Here is a 25,017-nt window from a genome sequence, read left to right as displayed (position 1 = left end):
AAAAATTCTGCTATATTCAATATTCTTCTGTTTTCCCTTTTATTCAATAGGTAAAATGAAATGAAGATAAAGATGGAGAATGGAGAAGGGTATTCTCCAGTCCTCTGACAAAAATGTCTTTTTTTGCCTAGATAAAGGATAGAATCACATGCCTTTTGTTTAAAACAAATAAACCTTCATTTGTATATCCAGAGGCTGGGAAGCAAAATGCAACCAAAGTATTCTCCAGACCAACCTTTATTCCTGCTCATATCCATGCTCCTTTTTGAAGATAATAATCTGGGTCTCAGTATATGTATAAAAAAGAAAGTAATTTTCTTACAAAAGGAAACCATGTTCTGAATAACTTTTTGCTTGTAAATCTTCTAGACTTTAAAATTTAACATTATTTTTCAAGTTGCTAACACACATTTTTCTTTCCCCTTCAAGAAATTAATTTGATTCAGCTAATGGATTAGGTTTAAAGTAAGAGCCAACTTAATTACCTATGGAATGACATAGGTAGGACAAAAAAAGGGCTCTCTGACCCCTAATTATCTCTACCACTGTACTCTTAACCTTTTTGATTATCAATGAAGGGAAAGGAATTGAAAATGAATTCATTCTCTGCCATGTGGAATCTTAGAGCATTTTGCAGAGCATAGAGTTAGAGCACAGAGACAGTTAAATGTCTTGTCTAGGGTAATAGCCAGTGTAAAAGGTGTGACCTAAAAATCAGGTCTTTCTTATTTCAACACTAACTCCCTAACAACTATGCCACAGTTACAGGCTGCCAATGCCTTTAGTAGTGAAGTTTAATTAAAAAAATGCAGGTGTTATTTGGAAAGAACCGTTATCATCCTTACATTGTTCCCTATATCCGATTCATTTAATGTAACCGGTCAATAACCTACTGTGCTCCTGAGAAAATGGAATGCTGAACATACAAATTTTGATGAAGAGAGTGATGGGAGAGATGGTGGAGACCTAGAATTTGGGATGTTGCCTATAATATATAGATACTTAATCTGATGGGTATCAAAATGATGGATTGTACCAAGAAGGCTGCTATAGCTTCCATAATTTTGCCTCGTCTGTCTTTGACATATAGTTGGCAAGAAATTCAACAGACTCTTTTTTTCTTAAACTGGACACATGATTTCAATAGCATAGGGAACTGCCACTGAGAAATCTCTTCTACTAATGCTCATCAGTTGTTAGTCTTCAGTTTCTATTCTTAGTGAATTGATTGAGGCACTGAGAGATTAAATAATTTATCCCTAACCACACAGGAAATGTGTCAGAGGTAAGATTTGAACTTAGGTGTTCTTGTCTCAGAAGCCAACTGTTTGTCCAAAACATCTTGTTGCTTCTCATGAATCCTAAATACAGTTATAAATTAGTTTTATGGCAGATTACTGTGTATATGTGTAAACACATACACACATTTGAACTTATTCTTTAAAGGTGTGAATACAGAAATATTAACCAAAATTTGCTGTGTTGCCACAAAACACATTATGAATTACTCATTTTCAAATTTCTTGGTTTCTCATATCTTCTCTGGCATTCTGGATCATCTTTACACTATTTTCTTCCTAGTGATCCTATGTCATTCTTTGTATTCTTTCTAGTGTCCTCTTCTCTTCAATTAGTTTTTGCTCTGCTCCCTTGCTTCCTTTTATTACTGTTTGTTCCTTCCCTTAAATGTACCACTCCCGAGCATCACTGTTTTTTTTCTCTTGTTCTTTTAGAACTGTATCAATTTCCTTTTGCCATTTCATCCCTTGCATACTTTTGTCTTCTGCACCTTCAATGCTTAATGTTCTATTTCTGTCCATATCTTATATACTCCATCAATGCTTCCTTCTACTTTTAGCAGATTTTACTCTACATATATCTTGTTGGGACTTTTTTATCTACTTGTTTCTCCCAGTAGAATGTGATCTCTTTGAGGACAAGGATTTTTATTTTTTATTTTCTTTATTTGTTGCATTCTCAGTCAGCAGAGTGCCTGGCATTTAGCAAAGACTAATAGTGTTTAATAAATCCTCTTTATAGATCAGATGAATGATTGATTTCATTCAGCTGATTCTCCTCAATTCTTTTAACTACCTTCTTCCCACCCCATGCTCTAATGTTTTATACAATCTCTTCTACTTAATGGTGAAGGTATCTTGTTCTACTCGGCTGTGGTTGTTTATCTTTCTACAAGCTTTGTTGCCTTCTTGCAGTGTTGCTTCCTAGAATCGGGAGCTCCTCTGGGAACATCTATTCACATAAGTGCCCCATATTTCTCTAGTATTCATTCTTACCTCTCCTTACTCAAAGACAGAAGCTCTCAGGGGCCCCAGATATAAAGCCATAGGGGTATTCCCAAACCTACAAAACCTGCAAGCTGTGACAAGCCGCATTTTCAGAGGGAGAGTATGTAAAAATCCATGGTCCTCTATGGACCCAAACCACTTCAAGTTTGCCATAAAGCAACTCATTTTAAGTATCTGTAGTGTTAGATTCTGGATTTATAGTTAAGATCTTAGCGGGTGATCTTACAAAGAATGGAATACAAACTGATGAGTATCAATATAAAAGAGGAAAGGAGAGAGGAAGAGAAAGAAGAAACTGAAAGAACAGAAAAAATTGTGCATTTGTGCAAGAGTGTGCAAGATAAAACTGATTTGTAGTGAAGTATTCAACTCTTGCCTTAAGTGAGAAAGGAATACTACCTCATTTCAGCTGGATTTTATCATTTTCTATTTCCTAAATGACTGTATGAAATGTCCCAAAGTGATGGACAGTTCAAAAGAGGGCAGTCATTTCGAATTTTATATTAAACAGAGGTAAAATAGAGCCTCCAGCTCAGACAAGTATCTGAGTGTAACAGACCAAATGTAATCATTCTCCATGCACATGTGGTCAGAGGAAGAGTTCAAGCTAAACATGAAATATCCTGAAAAGTATTTTTTTTACTCTTATGAGGTTATAATCACTTGCTTGGCATTGGAGAAAGCATGACTCCAAAACATTGACATGTCTTAAAATTTGGGTTCATATTCCCAGCATATTAGTAAATGTTTTTTTTTTCTTACTAAAGCATTCAACAGAATATTTTCCTTGTTTTTTATTCCTGAAAAAAAAAAAGCTCTATGGATAAATATCTAATGGAAAACATACACTCATAACTAGAACTAGCATTTGAAAAAAATTGCTTATATAGTTCTTTTGACTGCTATGAAAGCAGAAATAATCACATACATGATGAAATTTCACAGATGAATAAGAATTACACTTATCCACTCTAATTAAAATGTCTATACTCAGTTCATGTGAAAATAACCAAATGTTTCAAATGCTTAGCAAGACACAATTCAAAAACATCCACAATTGTATTTGCTGCTAACACTACCTGGACAGAGGGCAGTGTTATTGCAAACCCTTGATTCTCTTAATGGGCCGCTGCAGTGTGTCCCGTAAGGTGATACACAAGCTCTGGTTCGCACCTGCGACCCTTGACCACAAGTAACTGAACATGAACTCCACTGGGACCACTCTTCCACACCAGATTCACCTGTACACAAGACAACAAATAAAAAATGAATACCATCTTGAGTAATAATAGAAAACGTTGTAAGCAGGTAACGTTGTAGCATGTAAGTATACTTTAAGGGCAACAATAGGACAAACACTTTAATGGGCCCATGAAAATGTTTAGTGAAACAAATAAATTAAAAATTGGGATGCACAGAGAACTGATGCAAAAACTGACTTTAAGTCCAACCTTAAAAGTAGTCCTTCCTTTCACAAAAAAAAACAAAAATAAACAAACAAACAAACAAACAAAAAAAACCCAGTACACTATGAACACTAAAAGAAAAAGAACCAGTCAACATTTTACATAATAGAAGACAAACTGGTTTTTGTTCTCTGCCTCAAAATCTTTAAATAGAAATGTAATGTTCCTGGGGTAAGGGAACTAAATGCTATTTAAGCATGCTTTGTTCTTTATTAGCAAGGAAGGATTATAGATACATGCATTCCGTTCATGGCTTCATTGTAGAGCCCCATTCCTTTCTCTTGAAATGTTCGAGCCATGGGTATTTTTATCATATAATTTGTGTCATAGTTCACTAAACAATTACTCTCATTGTTTCTAAAAAGTTATGATTTTTTAACATTTCAAAATGAAGCTATTCATTCTATTGCAATTATTAATAAGGGCATTTTGACAACATGATGCTTTTCCCAGGGTCTAGAACAGCTGATTGACTCTAACTCAGAATGGACAAAAATGTTTCCAGTACTTGTATTATAAAAGTTAAAAAAGACTTAACAATAGGCTTTTATAAAACAGGGAAGATCTGAATCCATTTCCTCAAATCAATCACTTCTATAGCATTAATGATTTCCGAATAATCTATGAATCAGAATTCTAAGGAAACTTAAAGCCTTAAATATTGAAGACTAGGCTCCTAATGGTCTTTTAACCTAATTATGTTTGTGGATATTATAAATTTAATCTAAAAACATAAAGTTTTCTTGGCTGGGCATAAATACCATTTTTCTTACCATTAATGAGTTAACAAGCTTTAACACTATCATAAGCACTATTTCCATTACTTACATTGATTGAGGAATGACTTAAGCATTCTTCTCTTAGATACTGATGATAATGGATTTTACATTGGTTATGTATAATACTAAATAAAGTGCAGGGAGAGGTAAAGTGAATGCATATAGAAAATAAATTGGACAAGTTTTCAGTGGATCATCCTCGTGTCCTATATGTAATAAATTCTGTCAGAAAGTATGATCTTGAATAACATCCTCCCCAGTTCCTTTGTCTTAAAAGAATATAATCTTTGTTTCTGATTTCACACAAATGATATATTACTTACTGATTATACTAGATTGTCAGATCCCAGGTCCTTTAGAGCAAAAACTGTCTTTTTTGTGTCCTTAGCACTTAGTAGAGTGACTAGCACACAGTAAGCACTTAATAAATATTTATCAGTTGGCCAACTAGTTCAAGTGGCACTAAAACTCAAAACTTTTCTTCCTACGTATTCTTTACTAGAAAAAAAATACTTATGCAGATTGTAAATTACAAAGGGTAACATTTCTCAGTTGTGGAAATGAAGGGAAAAATTTGTCAAGTATGAATTCAGGAAAGATCTTAAAAAATCTTTATAACATTTTGAACTTATATACATAGTGTAATTTAGAAAAGAGTTAAGAAAATTGTTCTTTAATATTCTTTAACTACTGTAGGCTCTACAAAAAATAAGTGGATAAAGCTTTTGTTCAAAAATGAAATTATTTTTTCTAAAGTAATGGACTTTATTTTTTCCTATCACTGTGGGAAAGTTGGAAATATTTTGTTTAATTATACTTTCCAGTTGTCACAAGTTTAGGGACCTTGAAGGTGATTGTATACTGGCAAATTAAGCATTCTGAGAAAAGACTAATATTTTGTGAATACTAAAAAAAAATCACATGTAAACACTATGTTCCTTTTTGCTAAAAATGTTTCTGAAAATGAGTCAGTTCTAAAGATAATACAAATTTTTCTTAAAGCTGCTAAATCTCTTAAAAGACTTAAAATGAGTAATCATTTATCCATGGAAATGAGCATGGCCTTTCTTTTTTTTCTTCACAAACTTTCAAATTAATTTATTAATGAATTTTCCTCTTTTGATGACACATTCGATTGAAACAGAACTTTAAAAATGTAAAGCAATGAGATGATGTCCATAAAATGGCAGCTTGCTGAAACAAATGCTTTGATGGTAGAGATTCTGGCCAAATACTTTGGTTCGCTTCTGTGCCAACGATGTCTTGACTTTATGATTGTGTGGAAAACAGCATAGCTTGTTGAATGATTGATTGAGCTAAAATTCATTGGACGATTGATAGAAGAGATTAAACACATTTGGCATGGAATGTTTTAAGTAAAAAAATGTGGTCTGGTGGTTTTATTTTTTATGTAAACTGCATTTTTTGAAAGTAAAAAGAAAAAAAAGTTATTATGAGCATCTTTCTAGCACTTTGTGAGGGTACACAGCACTTCACAGACACCTCTTTCGATCCTCACAACATCCCTGTGAGGTAGGGTAAAGGCATCTATTATCATATTATTGATAAGGAAATGGAGACATAGAGAAGTTAAGAAATAATTACTTGAAATGTTTGTCTCTTCAATGATAGAGACCTTTAAAAGCAATTAGGACATTTCAACTTGTTTATTCTTTGTGTGTGTATATCATACATGCATGTGCATACATATGTTTATAACATACATGTATAAATTTTCATGATATAGGAAAAGATTCTTAAATGAATATAAATTAACAATTGGTATAGATAGTACATCTATAAGACTAGTTATAGCTGTCTAAGAGAAAAGACTTGATTTTACAATCTAATAACTTTACTACTCTTAACAACTATTATCTATCAACACACAAGCTATTTGACCATCATTAATTAGATTATGTGGTGCAACTTCTAGATGTTTTATGTTTTAATAAATGTAGCTTAGAAAGTAATATAGAATACTCAGACTCCAAGTCAGAGCTATTTGACAAAGAATTTATTAACAAAGTATTGGGAATGCCTAAGGTTTAATGTGTTGATAGAATTTTTAAAGCTGAAAACCAAAATAATAGGAAATAGCCATCATTATCATTATTCCTTTTTATCATAAACTTAGAAACCTGATTTTAAATCCCGGTCTTTTAAAAATTTTAAATTGCATGGCTCTCCAGTGTTATGGATGAGCTATTTTTTCTTACTATAGTAAAAAAAATTACCAAATTAACTAAAAGAAAATCTCTAAGTTCTTTTAGTGTCATAATTTAAAAGTAACATTTATGGCAAAATTATAAAGACAAAAGGCATTATTATTATGAACTAACGTTTAATGTTTAAAACAGTATTTGATTTAATTCTTTTGGTGGGATAGGGGGTCTAAACTTCTGATATCTTTAGGGTAATGAACTTCTGGCAATGCGAAAACTCTCTTCACTAATTCTGTTCAACTACATCCCTATAACTTCTAGTCTTAAAGTATTGCCTGTGGAATAGAGAGGTTAAAGCACTTTCCTACAGTCAATATTTAAAAAGATAGGATTTGAACCCAGGCTTTTTTCACTCCAAGATCAGCCCTCTATCCATCTTTGCCAATATGTACCCAACAAATAAATGTGAAGAACAGCAATCTCAATACTAAGCCCAACTTAACCATCTAATTAATTATCCTTAAATTATTTGTATGGTAATATATACCAATTCCTAAAATTGGCTTAATAAAGCAATTAACCATATCAGAAACAAGTCTTCTTATTTGTGACTTGACATATAATCCTATTACATTATGAAGACATGAATTTAATGAATAGTATTTTCAAACTGAACACTATAGAAAAATTTGTTTAAAATGTACATTAAAATTTCAATGTAAAGTTCTCTACTGACTCCTTTTAACCTCTATTATGAAAGAAAAAATATATTTTAAGTATTTCTAACAACTACAAAATCTGTTCCAGTACATGGCTTCATCTCTTTTAAGAAGAGTATAAAATCATATTCTAATCACTTCCATTTTTTTATATTTTTACATACATATGTTTCTCAAAATGATGTGAACAAAAGAAAGTGTTTGTTCCTCCTATCATTTTCTTTGCTTAAACAATAGGTAGAAGGAAATATGTGAAAACAAAATACTGTATAACATGTCTAATTGAGTGACACTTACCTGTGTAAGATCCACACTAACTCCCATAATGCCTAAAGGAATGATAATTTCAGGAAAATGTAAATGAAAAATGATTATTAAAATATTTCCAATCGATCTGATGGATATTTTTTTCACTTTTTAGTTTGGCCAGTACTTACTATATCCTTTCCTCAGAAATGAATTGCATTGTTTAGATGAAACTTTTTAAGAGTTGCAAAGAAATGTTATTTTTAATGTTATTTTTATCTAATAATAATTTTAGTTCATAAATTTATTTTCCATTTATATTTCTTCCGTATCTTTATGAATCAATTTGTACCAGATAATGAGTTCTTAAACATTAAGATCATTAGCTCCAACACACAATCTTTTTCTTTTTGATGTTATCATTAAACACTATTTTCTAATATAGAGGTGAAAAATGGGAGGAAATATTTTAAATGTCCTCATGGTTAATTAAAAAATGTTTCTTTAATTTTACAGTAAAAAGGTATAATCTATTAGATATAGTATCATCACTAGAAAGGAACAAAAGTGGAAATAAAAATATTAGTAACTTTTTGTTTTAAAAACCATGACTTTTTGGTTATCTTAATTCAAAAGGAGTTTTAATTAAAAGTAGGGTTTTTGAAATTGTATAAGTTGTTATCTGCTATAGACAAATAGATTGTAGCTTATGATTATGTAAATTCTGATTTGCCCCAAATCAGTGCAAAAATGGGCAATTATCATATGGCTGAGCACATAAGAACTATATGCTCAGCTTTCAGTAAACCCAACAAGTTGATTTCTTTTAAGTTGCCTCTCTTCTTGTCATGTGCATGATACAAGGAAATATTCCTTGTCAGTGGATAGGTGAGACAAGGCAGAGTTTTCTTGACCACACCCAAACAGATTATATTTCAATGTCAGTTTTCCCCTTTGCTTCAATATTCTCTCCTAAAATTGTCCCTGAAGTAGTCGTAAGCATGTGGTACCATAGCCCTTTCTTTATATCTAAAGCATTACCCAATAAGTGGTCAATGGAAAGTCTTTTCAAAACCTGTTGTAAGAAGAGTGAATTTTAAGATGTCTGAACATTTCTGAACTCACTGAGGAAAAAGCATATATATGATTTTGTATTTTTATCAGTGCCCATAAGTATTGGCCTGAGTAAAACTATTTGTATTAACTTTTGCATTTGTAAGAAACTAAATTTAGGTCATTATTGCACATTATTCTGAACATCCATCTCCTTTATATTTGTGAATTTGAATTTGTGGATATATTGTCTTAAATTAAGATCTCATTTTACTTATTAACAAAAGCACAATTCAAAGTTCATATAGTAAGATGTCAAAAATTTTCACATTAAATCTAGTATTTGATTAAACCTTATCTTAGATATAGACATAATCTAATTATATTTATTCTTTCAGAGGTTTTTATCATAGTCAATCAAGGCATCACTTCAGACAGGTGACCATTTACTTGAGATTGCCTGTATCAGTGGAGGAACAAACCTTCTAGATTGCAATGTATAAAACCTTCATGGAGACAAAGATGTTTTAGTTTTCAAAATAATGATGACAATTGGATATGTTCATGATACATTTTAAAACAAAAACTTTCATTTAAGCTATGTCAGCTACAGAGTTACAAGATAGAATGTTAGCTCATTTATTACAATAAACTAATTTGAATGCAAGATTTAGCAACATCCCTGCATACACAAACACAGACACTAAATATACAGGTGAGGTCATTATTTCCTAGATATTTATTAAATATATGGTGATTTCAAATGTATGAAAACACTTATGACAGTCATTTTATTGATTTTTTCTTTTAATTATTTCAAGTATCATATGAAATCCAAATAGACTGTCTATTTTTAGTTATTGGGCTTCCTCGAGCAAACCTGTTTTTACCCAAGGATATTGTAACTAATGGTAAAATTATAATATTTCTAATGAATACTTTCTGTGAAATTTGAATAATCAATTTATTTATGCATAAAGTGAGGCAAATGAAGCCAGAACTTATAAAGAATTAAAAATTTGAATGCATTTGTTTAAATATTATACTACTGAAATCTAATGTCAATTCATTATTAAGAAACTGGACTGTCATTGGCAAGCATTTCTTTCAAAATACTTATGATATATTTCAAGCAGTTAACAGGCATATTTAAATTGCAATGTCCCAGTTCTAATATTCCATTTGCATGCTATATTTTTATTAACAACGAAATCTATTCTGATAGTTAAGTAGTTCATAGTGCATATTTTTATGTCTTCTATTCAGTTTCCAGCTACTTTATTTATGGACTTTAACTGGTGACAAAAAAAAATGGTTCAAAAAAAGTATCAGCTTCGAAACTGACAAATGTGCAGCAAAAGATTATGAAAACATGCAGTGTTTTTTAATTAAATTAACAACAATAAATAGGAAAATGTAACTAACATATTACCAGTTTGTGCCATAAATTTAGCAGCATCAGCTTGTTCCTGAGGGACCCTTTTCTCATGAACAGATCGAGGTCGCTGACTTTTAATTGTATGATCTCCCATCATTCCAAATTCTAAAGACAGAATAAAGGTATATGAAAGCTTGTGTGTAGACATTTCTCAAAAGTTACATTTCTGACTCATGCAATATGTTCCTACACATACCTAGAGACTCCTGATTAGATTTACATTTCTTTCATCTGCTAGCCTGATCTTCTTCAAATAGATCTAATCTCAATGTCAGCAGAACTTTAAACACAACAGATTTTCAAGAAACAATAGAAACATCCATTGTAATGACACACACCAGAGCAAACCACCTAAATTAATGGAGAAACACTGTGCTTTGGGGAATATTGTTTAAAACAACTGCATCATATAAATACAACCACACGGTTAAATATTGCTGTTCAGTGGTGGAAACTTGATTACCTTATAGGTTGCTCCTTTCTGATGGATTTCTCAGCATCTTTCTTTGGGTATGGGGCCAGTGTCAAACACTGCTTTATTTACTAAGGGGAACACTGAATTGATGGAATACAGTATTGTTTATAGTGGCTCTAGTCCCACAGGTATGGAGGCACTTGGTGTATTTATAAGCTTGAAGGGAAGTAGTTCAAACTCATCCTCTTCCCATCTCTCTCATACTTACATCCCTTCTTATTCCAAATGTAAGAATTTCATCTCTCTTCTCAGTTTCAAATTCAGCTGGCATATCGAATCACTGAACTATTCTGTCACCAAATTATGTGGTTAAATAGGTTTTAGGTTAGGGGATGAAGAAACTCTTGCTTATTTCAGAGACATATCTATTTTTTTTTTCCTGTTGGTAGGAGACAGAATGACTTCTCATCAGGATGACCCTCCTGTTCAACCATCTTTGGAGAAAGTCTTCAGGTAGATAGAACTTTTGAAGGAGTCTATGCTTTATGCTCATGTGATTATTAGAAAGTGATTTTAGTATTTCTAATACTTCAGGCCATTTCAAAAACATTGTGACAAAATCCCAGTAGGGACAAGGAAGAGGAAAAAAAGTGGCTTATATAAAGATGTATGAACACTTTTATTTCTGGTAAAGGAAATTGGGTTCAGCACATTATCAAATAAGGCAAAAGGATTCTTAAAATTGCAATGGGGTGATCATCAATAATTTGTGAGAGCCTAAAATTTCATAAGCATAAAACTTACTCATCATTTCTAGATGAACTTTAAAAGAAAATAAAAAATATTTCCCTTCCTAAACCATTTTTTCTGAGTATTTTAAATAAAACTCTTCTTTCTAAAACTATAACTTTTTACCACCATAGATTTTACCCTCTGTGACCAGGTTTATATATGGAAAGTAAAGTACTCAGGCAATCCTGCATATCCACGTTAATAGGAAAAGTTTAGCTCCATTTAGAAGAAAATCTAATGAGATGAGGAAATTTCCTCTCTTCCTTCTCCCCAGCCTAGATGGGGCAGGAAATGTATAGACATAGTCACATTACTATTTTTATACAATAAAAGCAATAATGGGTTTGGTGCCTTCATCCAATTTCAGTGGAAAGTCTCAAATGTGAAACTCATTATGACTATTTAATTGTTATCAATAATATTTCCAAAATAGCCAAATGAATTGTTTAGTATAATAATAAGAAAAAAGACAATTAAATGCCATTTGATGGAATTGGCAATACATTATATATACATATACACTGAAAAAAACAAGATTGGAAAATTTTTAAATCCAGAGGATTTTAAATGGCAATATTATTTCATAGAGGCAATTTTTAAAAATTGGTACAAGAGAAAGATTTGATACCAAATAGAAGATTATTTGTTATTTTGATTACAAGTTTCTTATTTGGAAAGGAACTTTTATATTTCTCTTCTAAATTGCATTCAAATACATATCTACAAAGAAATATAGATTTATATACAAAACAAAATACATAGATATACATAGATATGTTCTTCCAATTAATTTAAAAAAAGGAAACAAAAGACTGAGTATGTGTTCTTATAAAATAGCTGAGAAATTTTAATTTATAAATAGTTGTTTGCATATTTTGGGTACAGTGGTAGGGAGGTTTTTCTTACATAAAAAAGAAATTGGAAAGAATTACTCCAGGACTATTTCTGATGCAATTTTCATTTTATACTGATTAAATGAAAACCTATTATCCTATTCAATAGCAATAAAAAAAACCAGTTATCTTTTAGGAAAAAAATAGGATATATGCAAAAATCATCATAATTTTGTCTGTTACTGTCTACCAAATGACTTAAATTTATTCTTCAGTTATTTCAGATCTTGGGGTTGTTTTTAAGATAACATTATTTTTTTTAAAAAATCATCATTACTGTCTATTTTAAGTGCATTGCATTATTTTCTAACATTATATGACAATTTATTTAACCATTCATCAACTATGGATGGACATGTTTACATCTATTTTTGTTTTGTGCTTCAATTCCATATAATGCAGCTTTGAAAATCTTGGAACCAAATGGGATTTTGTGTGTGTGTGTGTGTGTGTGTGTGTGTGTGTGTGTGTGTGTGTGTGTGTGTGTGTGTAAAACTTTTGAAGTATCATTACTTGCAACAAGGGAATTAATGGGCCAAAGAGTGAATATTTATTTGAATTTTCTGCATACCAAATAACCATTCAAAAAGATTCTCCAATTCACAGTTCCATTAGCAAATAAGAATGTATTTGTCTACAACCTCGTCAGGGTTACATTTCATGATAATGTCAGTTCTGAAATGCGTGAAATGGTATGAAATGGTACCACAAAGTTGTTGTTGCTGTTATTGTTTTTAATTTGCATTCTTTTAATGATGAAGTGAGGTTGGATATATTTCTAAAGTAATTATTAACACATGTTTTATGTTTTCTTTTTTTTTTTGAAAATCATCCATTCAAATCCTTTGATCATGTATGGATTTTAGCTTAGGGCTACCACTATGACTTTTGAAATATTCCTTATGTGTTTTAGATGTCAAAATTGTATAATAATAATAATAATTAGAGCTAGAATTCACATAGCACTTTAAATAAGGTTTATAATGTGCTTTACAAATACATAACTGTCATATTTGATGTGAATGCTTTTGTAGCATGTTGCTTTTCTTTTGTTTGAATTATTACTATAGAAAAATCAATATTAATATTCCATAAACAAACTTCTTGGTGAAATTTCTTACTGCCTTTGCCACAACAATTTGAAAACCCACCATTTATAGAAAGACCTTCAAGCATGAATGAACTTAAATATCTATCTTATAAGTCAAATAAAACTGTATTATCCAAGGCTGCCTTTTAAAAATAAATCTTTTCTATATTTGTTTTGTAAAGAAAAGAATTTGTATTTTTTCAATTATTTTTTCTAATATTTCAGACCTAAGAATAACATGTAGTATTTAAAATAAACTGTGAAAAAATATATTGTTTGGCTTCAGTCAGTATTTACTATATTATGAAAAACATTCGGAGGGGTGAAATTCTTTAGTTTAAAAGAATTTCTTCCAATGTCCAGATTTCATTCAAACAAAATAAACTGTTAATGTATCTCATAATACTATTTCTCCTTTTAATCATCCCCCCCTTAAAAATGAGTGACATCTTTTTATCAACTTTCTCTTTCATATGTAATAAAACTTTGAAAGGTAACAGTTACACATTTCAGAGGGAAAAGCAAGTCAATGCTTTCTTGTTTTTGCTTTTCTTAAATAATGGATTTATGTTGAATTTTCACTGTTTTAATTGTAATGGAATTAAAGATCTATATGATGTAGTGGTCTCACCTTTAGGTAGAAGTGAAGTTAAAAAAGAGAACTTGATTCATTAATTTAAAAAGGAGCAAAACAAAATTAAATTACAAAGTGAATCTCTTTTTGTTACAGAAAAGCAAGCTAAATAAAGAAATGTTATTAAAAGAATACATAATATTTACAATGAACTTAGAGCCAACAGGTAATGCAAATAAAGACAGAGTTAACTCCAGCTACAAAATGGGGTAGATAAAGGATATGAACTCAGATATTCAAATAGTTAATAATCTTCATCATTAAAGACTTATGTATTTTTTAAAAACCGGGTACCACTTCATATCCCACATATGTGGTAAAAACGCATTAAAGTGATGAAACTGAACACTTGTGGGATTGTAGAGAAATAGATATACTTCAAGGCTAGAGTCTTGGGCCTAGAGCAGCAATGGCAAACCCCAGAGGGCAAATTCAAACTGTCTGTGAGCCCCAGCATTAGGAAGAGAGTCAAGGGAGGAAGTGCTAGCTTTGGGTGGCTGTCAGAGGGTTGGGGCATGCAAAAAAATGTCCTGGGAGTGCTGGGAAGAGGGGGGACAGAGTGGCTCCCCAGTGCCATGCACATGGCCATGTCTTTGCTAATACTGGCCTAGAGTCAGAAAAACTTGAGTTCAAATCCTATCTTAGACACTTCCTAGCTGTTTGATCCTGGAGAAGTCACGTAAGCCTTATACTGGATCCACTGGTGAAGGAAATAGCAAACCACTCCAAAATCCTTGATAAGAAAACTCCATGGATAGCTATGGTCCATGGAGGTAATGAAAAGTCAGACACTGAATGACTGAAAAACAGCAAACTTATGTCATCTTTTTAGAGATCAATTTCAATTTAGGAGTAAACAGAAAAAATACAGTAGCATTTCCAGTGACCATGTCAATGATAAAAATGTGAATGTAAACAAATATGATGATTTATAAAAATCTAGATTCTTGATATTTTTTCCTTGAAGGGATATTTAGAAATTAAAATATATTTAATGATCTTAAGCAGTTCTCATCAGAAAATATATTTTGGATATATTATAATATGAATGTTCCCTTTCAATATTAATTTCTAGATATTGGGTACTATTTTAATTACTAAATAAAGGTAGATATTTTAAAGAAATGTTCATTTATTTTCACTGGACAAAACAACTTTTTTTCATGTTCTGTCCAGTCTCTAAAATCGCTAAGGAATACAGACTGTGGTAAATATAGAAATATACCCAACATCTGATTCATAGTTGTCAAATGACATGGAATCGGGAAAAATGTGTGTGAAAAAAAAGGATTTAAATGAACTATTTTTCATAATTTTTAGAAATCCATATTAATATCAAAATGTTTATTTGCTATTATAATCATGTTACTTAAATGTAATAATAATGAAGCATATGAAACTTTCTTCCAGTCTATCCTCCAGAAAGTTGCCAGTTTACTCTTCTTACAATACATTTCTTATGATGTCACAGTCCTTTTGTGAAACATTTTCAAGAGATCCCATTGCCTATAAGATAAAATCCTCCTGTATGCCTCATCCTTTCATTCAAGCCCTTTTGCATTCTCATTCCAATCATTTATAGACATTTCTAAAATGAAATCTCTGCATATGCAATTCATTATTGTCAGTTTAAACTATTTGTTGTTCTTTTAACAGTCCTTAAACATCCATAGCTCTGAAATTTTGTGCATGCCACCCCCTGCCTTTGTCCTCTTTCTTTAACTCTACCTGATCCCTCCCAAAAAATATATGTATATATATTTTTAAGTTCTAGCCTTGACTTATCTCCTCTGAACTCCTATGATATTGTACACTATTTGGATTATATTTAATAAATGCTTCCTTCAATTATGTTTATTTCTCTATATCTTTTTGCCAATTTATAACTCCTTAAGGATAAGAATTATGCCTCAGAGCTCATGGTATCCTTTACAATGTTAATATTGTACATTGTACATTATAAATGCTCAATAAATATTTTTGAAGGAAGATGTTTATTCATTTCTGTCATTTCTAACCCTTTTGACCCCATTTGGGGTCTTCTTTTCTTTTCTTTTTTTTTTTAAGCCCTTACCTTCTATCTTGGAGTCAATCCTGTGTATTAATACTGTGTATTGGCTCCAAGGCAGAAGAGTGATAAGAGTAGGCAATGGGAATCAAGCAACATGCCCAGGGTAACACAGCTGGGAAGTGTCTGACGTCATATTTGAACCTAAGACCTCCGGTCTTTAGGCCTGGCTCTCAATCCACTGACCTACCCAGCTGCTCCCTGCCCCATTTGAAGTTTTCTTGGCAAAGATATTGGAGTGGTTTGCCATGTTCCTGTTCTAGTTCATTTTATGGATTCAGAAACTGAGGCAAACAGGTTTAAGTCACTTGTCTAGGATTACACGGCTAATTTCTGTGACCAAATTTGAACTCAAATATTCCTTATTCCAGGTCCAGAGGAAGGAAAAAAAAAACTTTGGTTTACCAAGAGATTCTCAAATATATTTCAGGGGGGATTGGGACTTTAGTTAAAAAAATGAACTGATATGAATATAAATATCTGAATCATATAGGATACTTTGGATATATATTAACAGTGTAATGTTTTAAAGGGTAGAGAAAGAACTTTTATTTATTAAAAACTAAAAAAAACTATGAGTACTTGAAAAAAGAATTTCCAGGATACAAGATGATTAGATGTTCATTTTGGGAACTTAGAGGTATAACAGAATTGTTACGTCAGCTAATTTTCCTATACTTATTTTTTTTTACCAGCTAGGATAAAACTTTAAAAATAAGGAATCCTTAAAATATTTGGAGACTGACATAAGCTTCTAAAAAGTACTCAGTTTCATAGGGGGGAAATGGTGAATGGTTAATGGTTACCTTTTAAGAAAAAGATGATTAAGAATAAGGAGACTTTCATTTAAGTAATTGAAAAATATAAAAGATAGAGATAGAGGCTGAAGAGGAAAGAATGCAGCAAGTTAAGATTGAAGAAACAAGTAGCATATTGGAAAAGAAAATTTGTGGAGGGGTTTGAAGATGTCCCATGTAAGAGCATTTAGCTGATCAAATGTTTCAGTTTTGTGATTCCTTCTGTACTAATTGAAAGCTGAAATTTCAGCTACTGACCTTCAGCACCACCTAAAGGTTAAGAGAAGCAAAACTTCTCAGAGACATTTGCTGACCTTTTTCTTTTTCAGCTATGAGAGGTAAAAGTCAGAAAGAAGAATATATTGGAGATGTTTAAAAGGAAGAGTTGGCTAGACTGGTTTGTTTTATATCCAGAGAATGAACCTTGGAGATAATTTCTGAATTCTGTTCTGATTGAGCAATACATATAAAATGCCATGCCCAGCCCCTTTCCCCCCAGAGACTGTGTGTCATGCTGTGACCCATCCCCTACCGAATGACCACCTCCTCCCCTTTTATCCCACAGAGGGGAAGGAGAAAGTGTACCCTGGGTTGCTGGGCAAAGGGGCAGGAGATGTGAAAAAATGATAGGCATGGCAGAGAGGGGAAGGGGTGCAATTCTGCCTGAGTCCTTCTGCCTTTCTAGTGTTGAACTCTGGCTGGGGATGATGGCATGCATGTCCACAGAGAGCTCTCTGTGTGCCCTCTTTGGCACCTATGCTGGGTTCACAATTGCTGGTCTACAAAGTCCAAAGACAGCAACCTTGCTGAGCTTCACAGTTATCTGTCTTAAAAGCAAATGCTAGGGGAAACTAAGAGGTTCAATGGATAGAAAGCCAGGCCTGGAGATCCTGGGTTCAAATCTTTTTCAGATATTTTCTTAGCTGTATTACTCTGGGTAAATCACTTAATCCCAACTGTCTAGCCCTTACCACTGTTCTGTCTTGGAAACGATACTTAGTATTGATTCTAAGAGAGAAGGAAATGTGTTGTTTTTTAAGTAATTACTATATTCAAATCAAAAGGTAACACTTTCTAAATTATATTTTAGAGGTGACTAAGTTAAAAGAACTTGCAAATGTTATGTTTAACTATAGATTTTTTTTCCACCTGGAAAGATGTGAGAAACCAAAAAGAGCAGTTTCTTATTTAGTAGATATTCTTGAATGCACAAATGGCATCAAAACCTGCATCCAAAAATGTAAATTAATATAAGCATATAGGTTTTCATCCCACCCTTCCTGTAAATATGTGCTTAGTTTCTTCAAAAGACACCGAGAGCCTTGGCAGAAAGTGTGAATAAAGAATGTATGTGAATTGGGATGTATTTTATTTTTTATGCAAGTGCTTTAATATATATTATCTATTTTGTTGTATTGCTAGCCAATCATGATGTCTAAGATCTAAAAGTGTCAATGTGACATGTGGCTCATTTTTTGTGAATATAGTAGTGTTAGTATTGTTCACAAAAAGCAGATATAATGTGTTATTTTATGAGTGGTTAGTTGGATAAATTGATACACACTGGTGGATATTTAAGAAGTATATTGGTGAGTAGGAAGAATGTGTTAACCTTTAACAGTTTTACCCACAGGACCCTAAGAGAATTTGAGTGTTACTGTGATAAGATATGAGAATGAAACCATTCCCAAGAGTGCTGCACTAGTCATTAGGGTCATCAGCAACATGGTGAAAACAAGCCTTCCCGTATTTTTTTTATTAACTTTGATTGTTACATATTTTAAATTCTTTTCAAAGTGAACTAGTTGTTTCCTGGGCTTGATATTCCTTTTCCTGCCTCTGCATCCCATTAGCCTATTATATACTTATTCTTCATTCCTATCTCTCCATACTCTTATCTTCCTTAAAAACTAAACTTGGATATCACCTCCTATAGATATCTCCTCTGACTTCCTTGTGTAGTTCCTGGTGCTCTTGACAGAATCATAAAATAACAGAATCTCTGATTTCATTCAGCCCACTTTGCAAGAATTTCCAAAAATACAAACTGCAAGGGCCAGCTGGGTAGCTCTGTGGATTGAGAGCCAGGCCAAGAGACAGAAGGTCATAAGTTCAAATCTGGCCTCAGACTCTTCCTGGCTGTATGACCCTGGGCAAGTCACTTAATCACCATTGCCTAGCCCTTACCACTCTTCTGCCTTAGAACCAATACATAGTATTGATTCTAAGGTGCAAAGTAAGGGTTAAAAAAAATACAAACTGCAAATGTCAGTACCATTTTTTCTAGAAGAATTCTTTTCTTCTTCATAACTACTTTTGTCTTGATTTTTCCTTGCTTCAATTTGTCTTTTTGCAACTGCCATTCTGGAGCCAATGAGAAGACATTTAATTCAATAAATCAATCACCAAACATCTACTATGTGCCAACAGATTATTTTCCAACATGATAAGCTTACGAATACATAAAGAAAACTCTCATGTTTTCCCTTAAGTCTGATAATTATTTCTCTTACTAAACATCTTCAGTTGCCTCAACTGCACATCTCATGATCGCTTTACTAGTCTGGTTTTCTTGTTCTGGAAGCTAAATTTACTTCTGACACGCAGAACTTCATACTATAACCCAGATTTGTTCTAATTTGGCCAAGACCAGCACTATCAATTTCTAGGACCTGCATGTATGTCTATTAAAAAAATCTAAGACTTTTCTTTCCTTTTTTTTGTGGGGGGGGGGGCAGAAGGGGTTTCCTTGTTACACTGTTGACACACAAATTGAATATGCAGTCTATAAGATCCAGAGATTATTATTAGATGTGGTGATATTTAAATATGTCTATCCCATTTTACATTTGTTAGTTTATTATTTGATTTTAACTATAAGATTTTATATCTAACCCTAAATATAAGAATTTATGTTTAATCCTATGCAATTAAATATTATTGGATCCTGCTTAATATTTTGTATTTCTGTTCATTCCAATTCTGTCATAAAGTATATTAGTTATTAGTTTTACCTTTGGCAAAGAAACATAAATTAATTTCTTCCTCAAATTATCCTTAATCATTTTCATATATAAAATATCCCCAATAAAATTTAGATCCATAAAAAAAGATATTACTTTTGTTTTTTTTTTATTTTCTACTAGGAATATAATAAATATTATTCAGATCCAATTGAATTAATTATTATATTTTACAGGTGAAGAAACAAATCAATTTAATTGCCAAATGATGCAGATCTAGTTTATTATCAAGTTGTTTAACAATATTAAAAAACAAAAATAATTTTTAAAACGTAATTACTGGATGTTTATAATTTAGACTTATTCTAGATGATACTATGCTAAAAGAACTAAATATAAAAATTTACAATTATTGGACTAGAAGTAAAAGAATGCTTTCTCATTCCTCTCTGAATTCTCACTTCTTTTCTAATAAGTCTTATACAAGGCTAATGAGAAAACAGTGTACACCAAGTAATTCAAGCTAAAGAGGGCCTAAATAATAAGTAAGAATTCATTGCACTCATTCTGACTATCTATACTTTTGAGAAATATCTTGAATGATCAGAATAGGTCCAATGGAAAAAGATACAAAAGAAATTGAAAAAATAACTCCTTAAAAATTAGAATTGAGTACCTAGAAGATAAAGACTCCATGAAAAGTCAAGAAACAAAAAAAAAAAGTCAAAATGATGAAAAAATAGGAAATGGGAGAAGGTGGAACATCTCATAAGGAGAACAATTTATATGGAAAACAAATTGAGGAGAGAAAATTTAAGAATTACTAAAAACTTGAAATTCATGGTAAAAATATAGAGCCTGGATAACATATTTCAAGAAATTGTGAAGGAAAATCTCACTGATATTTTAGAAACAGAGGAAAAAAAGAAATTGAAAGAATCCAACCAATCACTTTTTGAAAGAAATCTAAAAATAAAAACTCTCAGGAAAATAATATCTGAATTTCAGAACTTTCAGTTCAAAGAGAGAATGCTGCAAGCAAGAAGAAGGAAACTATTTAAATATGGAATCACATGCAGTATCACAGATGTCTTAGCAGCTACCATCATAAAAGAATGGAAGGCTTGAAATATGATATTTCAGAAGGCAAAAGAGCTAGGTTTATATATAATCAAGAAAATCCTACTGAGCAAAACTAAGAATAACCCTACGGAAGAAAATGGATATTTAGTGAAGTAGAAGTCTTTTAAAATATTTTTTAAAATAACGTATTTTCCTTTTCCAGATTACACATAGATAAAATTTTTAATAATAATTTTTTGACATTTTGCAAGTTATGTAATCTCCCTCCCTTCTTATACCTCTTCCTTCTCAAGACAGTAGATAATATGATATTGGTTAAATGTGTGCTTTCATAAAATACAAATTTTAGTTTTCATCAATAGTCAAGGAAGCCATATATCATTTTTGCAAGGAAAAAATACTAATGAAGGAAGAAATAGAAAACATTGAAGCATTCCTGATGAAAAGAGAAATATAGAAAATTTGACATTTAAATATTAGACTCAAGAGAAGAATAAAAAGGCAAACATGAAAGAAAAATCATTACAAACTCAGTAACATTAAAGGGTTTACATTCAAATATGGGAAGATTATACCTGTACCCCCTAAGACCTTTATTAAGGCAGTTAGAAGGATTCTACATAGAAGGGGGGCACAGGTATGTTTAGATTATTTTGAGATGATCTCCAAAAAAGTGGAGGAGTTAAAAACAAGGATCCATAGGGAGAAGAAAAAGGAAGAATGGGGGAAATTATTTCACACAAAAAAGGAACACAATGAAGAACTTTTACAGCAGATGGGAAAATGAAGAACAAAGTAAGTTTTACATGAATCTCATTCTTATCTGAACTAGTTCACAGAAGGAAGAATACACACACATATATACACACTCAATTGAATGTAGAAATCTAGATTAGCTAATAGGAAAATAGGAGAGGAATGGGATAAGAAAGAGGAGGTAATAAGATAAAGGGTAGAATAAGGGAGGTAATGGTCAAGGGAAAAGACACAAAATTTTCAGAAGGATTAGAGGGAGGGAGAGAGAAGAAGGAGAAGAGGAAGCAGAAGCAGAAGCAGTGGCAGTAACAGTGGCAGTAGCAGTAGCAGTCGTAGTAGTGGTGGTAGTAGTAGTAGTAGTAGTAGTAGTAGTAGTAGTAGTAGTAGTAGTAGTAGTAGTAGTAGTAGTAGTAGTAGTAGTAGTAGTGGCGATGGAGGGAAATACACAATTAATAATCAAATCTGTAATTATGATAAATACATCCAGAAAGTGGAAGTAATTAATAGAATGGATTAGAAACAAGAATCCAACAACATGATGTTTATAAGAAAACACTTGAAACAGACATACAGATTTAAAACAATGGGCCAGAGCAGAATCTGTTATGTTTCAGATAAAGTAATAATAATGATAAAAAAAAAAAAGCAGGGATAGCAATCATGAACTAAGGAAAGCAAAAGCAAACATAACCCTAATTAAAAGAAATACTGAGGGAATCTATATTTTACTTAAAGGTACCATAGACATGAAGTAATATTAATCTTAGAGACTTAAGTACTATAAAATAGAGCATCTATATTCTTAAAAGAAAAAGTTAAATAAGTTACAGAATGAAATAGCAAAATTAATCTTTTTAGGGGACTCCAACTTTCCTCTCTCACAAGTAGATAAATGTAGATGTAAAATAAGTATTAAAGGAATTAAGAAGATGAATGGAATATTCAAAGAAAAAAAAAAGATGTGGTAGACCTCTGGGAAAACTGAATGGAAACAGAAAGGATTATACTTTTTCTCAGCCATACATGACACTTTCAGAAAAAAATGAGCATGTATTAAGGTATAAAAACACCACAAAAATGTAGAAAAACAGAAAGATCAAATATATCCATTCAGAAGATAATGAAGTTAAAATTACATTTAATAAAGGGGTATGGAAGCAGAGATTTAAAATTTATCTAATATGAAAGAATAAGTCAAAATATTATAAAATCAATTGCTAATTTCATTAAAGATAATGAAAACAATGAGACAACATACCAAAATTTGTGAGATCCAAATATCAAATCAATCAATATTACTTAGAGGGAAAAAATCTGTAACTACATACATTAGTAAAGGAGAGAAAGAGAAGATTAATGAATAAAGCATGAAACAAATAAAAAAAGAAGAAATACAAAAACCTCAATTAAAGACCAAAATAATAATTTGAAAAATCAAATGGAGAATAATAAATTGAAAATAAAAAATTAAATAACACTAGAAGCTGTTTTTTTAAAAAAGATAAAATAGACAAATACTTGCTTATTTGATTAAAAGTAAACTAAATTACCAATGTCAAAAATAGAAAAGGTAATTGTACTAACAATAAAGACAAAATTAAATCAATTAATAGTAGCTATTTTGCCCAATTATATGCCCACAAATCTGACAATATAAGTGAAAAAAAAACAAAAAACAAAAATAATCATAGATTAACGGAAGAGGAAATGGGATATTTTCTAACCTTATCTTAGGAAAAGAAATTAAAGAGTAAAATGAACATAATTAGGAGAACAATTCACAATATACAATGGTGGGATGAGTCTAAAGAAGACTTGGAACTGTGTGATGAACATTCCATGAATCCAGAGGAATAAGAAGAAGAAAGGCTATCCACTTCCTTACAGAGAAATGATTGGCTAATTGCGTAGAATGAGAAAGTTTTGGAGAAGTTTATACCAAAGACTTCAATATTAAGACACCCAAATTTCCAATATCACAATGGCCAATGTGGCAATTTGAATTGCTTAACTACTTATGCTTTCTTTTGCTTTGTTTTTAGTGGTGGGTGAGGGAGGAAAAAAGAGGTAGAAAAAAGAGAAAGTAAATGCTCATTCATTTAAAAAATAGTTGAAAAAAAAAGGCTGCTTTGGCAGCTTTGTAGAAGATAGGCTAAAAAGAGATTTGAAGTAGGGGGAAGAATTAGGAAGCTATTGCAATAGTCTGCCAGAGGGAATGAGGTCTTAAATCAGGGTGATGTGTGTGTAAATGGAAAGGAAATGGCTGCAAGATATATCATGGAGACCTTTTATTTGGGATTCCTGATCAAACAAAATACCTGATTGATAACTGATGAATTGTGATTATTTCATATGCCTGAGTTGTTCCCTTGTATTTGATATTTAGAAGGAGCTTCACAAAGACTCCAAACAACAATCTGATGGCACAGAAAGTGAGGTAAGAAAAAAAAAGGTTACATATAGCCTTGTACTTGGAGAGATATTTGGCCTTTCCATGGAACCACAAGACTCCTCCAAAATACTATATGTATACAAAAACTGTCATCAAATGAAAGGAAACAAGCAGAAGAGTTATGGAATCCTGCCGTGTTTTTGCACTTAGTGTGATATCCTAAAAAAATATGTTTCCAGAACATTAGAATAAGAGCAGAAGACTTCATGGACCCCTGAGAGATAGACATCCACTGGATAGTAAAAGGGTTATCTCATTGTTAATAAATATAATTATTAAATAATACATTTATTTTTTTAAATAGTATTGAATACAATTATTATCATACTAACTACAAGAACTAGCATTATGTAGAATTTAAAGTTTTCAAAGTGCATTACAAATAGTAACTCATTTGATTCTCACACAAATTCTAAGGGGTGCATATTAGTATTACTCCTGTTTTTCCAGGTAAGGAACTAGGGCTGATAGAAGTTAAGTGATTTGCTCAGGTTCACACAGCTAGTGTCTGAAGCCCAATTTGAACTCGTCTACCTGAGTACTACTTCAATTGCGTATAGGGAATTAGATTCAGAAATCATCTTTTCATAGTTTAGAAATGGAATTCAAATACCCTCATAAGGTATCAGTAGTATTGTACTACTGTCTCATTTCCAGAAAGAGGTGAAAATCATGAGTTCTTTATAGTAAAAAATATAACTTATTTGATGTTTATATGCCAACATGCTTTGATAATGGAATAATCATTCATTTTAATTGACATGTTGAAACAGCCTTATGGTTAACTTTATTTTAATTGTCTTATAATTTACTTGTAGTAATCACATTCTTTTGCATCAATCAAGCATCATGAAAATCCTTGCTGCATTAAACAAAGTTAGGAATACATTTGAAATCTCATC

At 31.7% G+C, this 25,017-nt stretch overlaps 1 protein-coding gene across 1 annotated transcript in view; it reads right to left on the bottom strand.

The window, feature by feature from the left end:
- Nucleotides 1–25,017, bottom strand: part of ADGRB3 (adhesion G protein-coupled receptor B3) — a 907,908-nt gene that overhangs the window by 546,450 nt on the left and 336,441 nt on the right. The window contains exons 2-3 of the mRNA XM_044676017.1: nucleotides 10,167–10,277; nucleotides 3,386–3,547 (exon numbers count right to left, since the gene is read on the bottom strand). Coding sequence (XP_044531952.1) covers nucleotides 3,386–3,547; nucleotides 10,167–10,277 — 273 coding nt within the window. The remainder of the gene's footprint in view (nucleotides 1–3,385; nucleotides 3,548–10,166; nucleotides 10,278–25,017) is intronic.

This window comes from Gracilinanus agilis, chromosome 4 (assembly GCF_016433145.1).
Source record: "Gracilinanus agilis isolate LMUSP501 chromosome 4, AgileGrace, whole genome shotgun sequence".
NCBI lineage: Eukaryota > Metazoa > Chordata > Mammalia > Didelphimorphia > Didelphidae > Gracilinanus > Gracilinanus agilis.
Note: the sequence above shows the minus strand (reverse complement) of the source record. Positions and strands in the feature narration are given on the sequence as shown.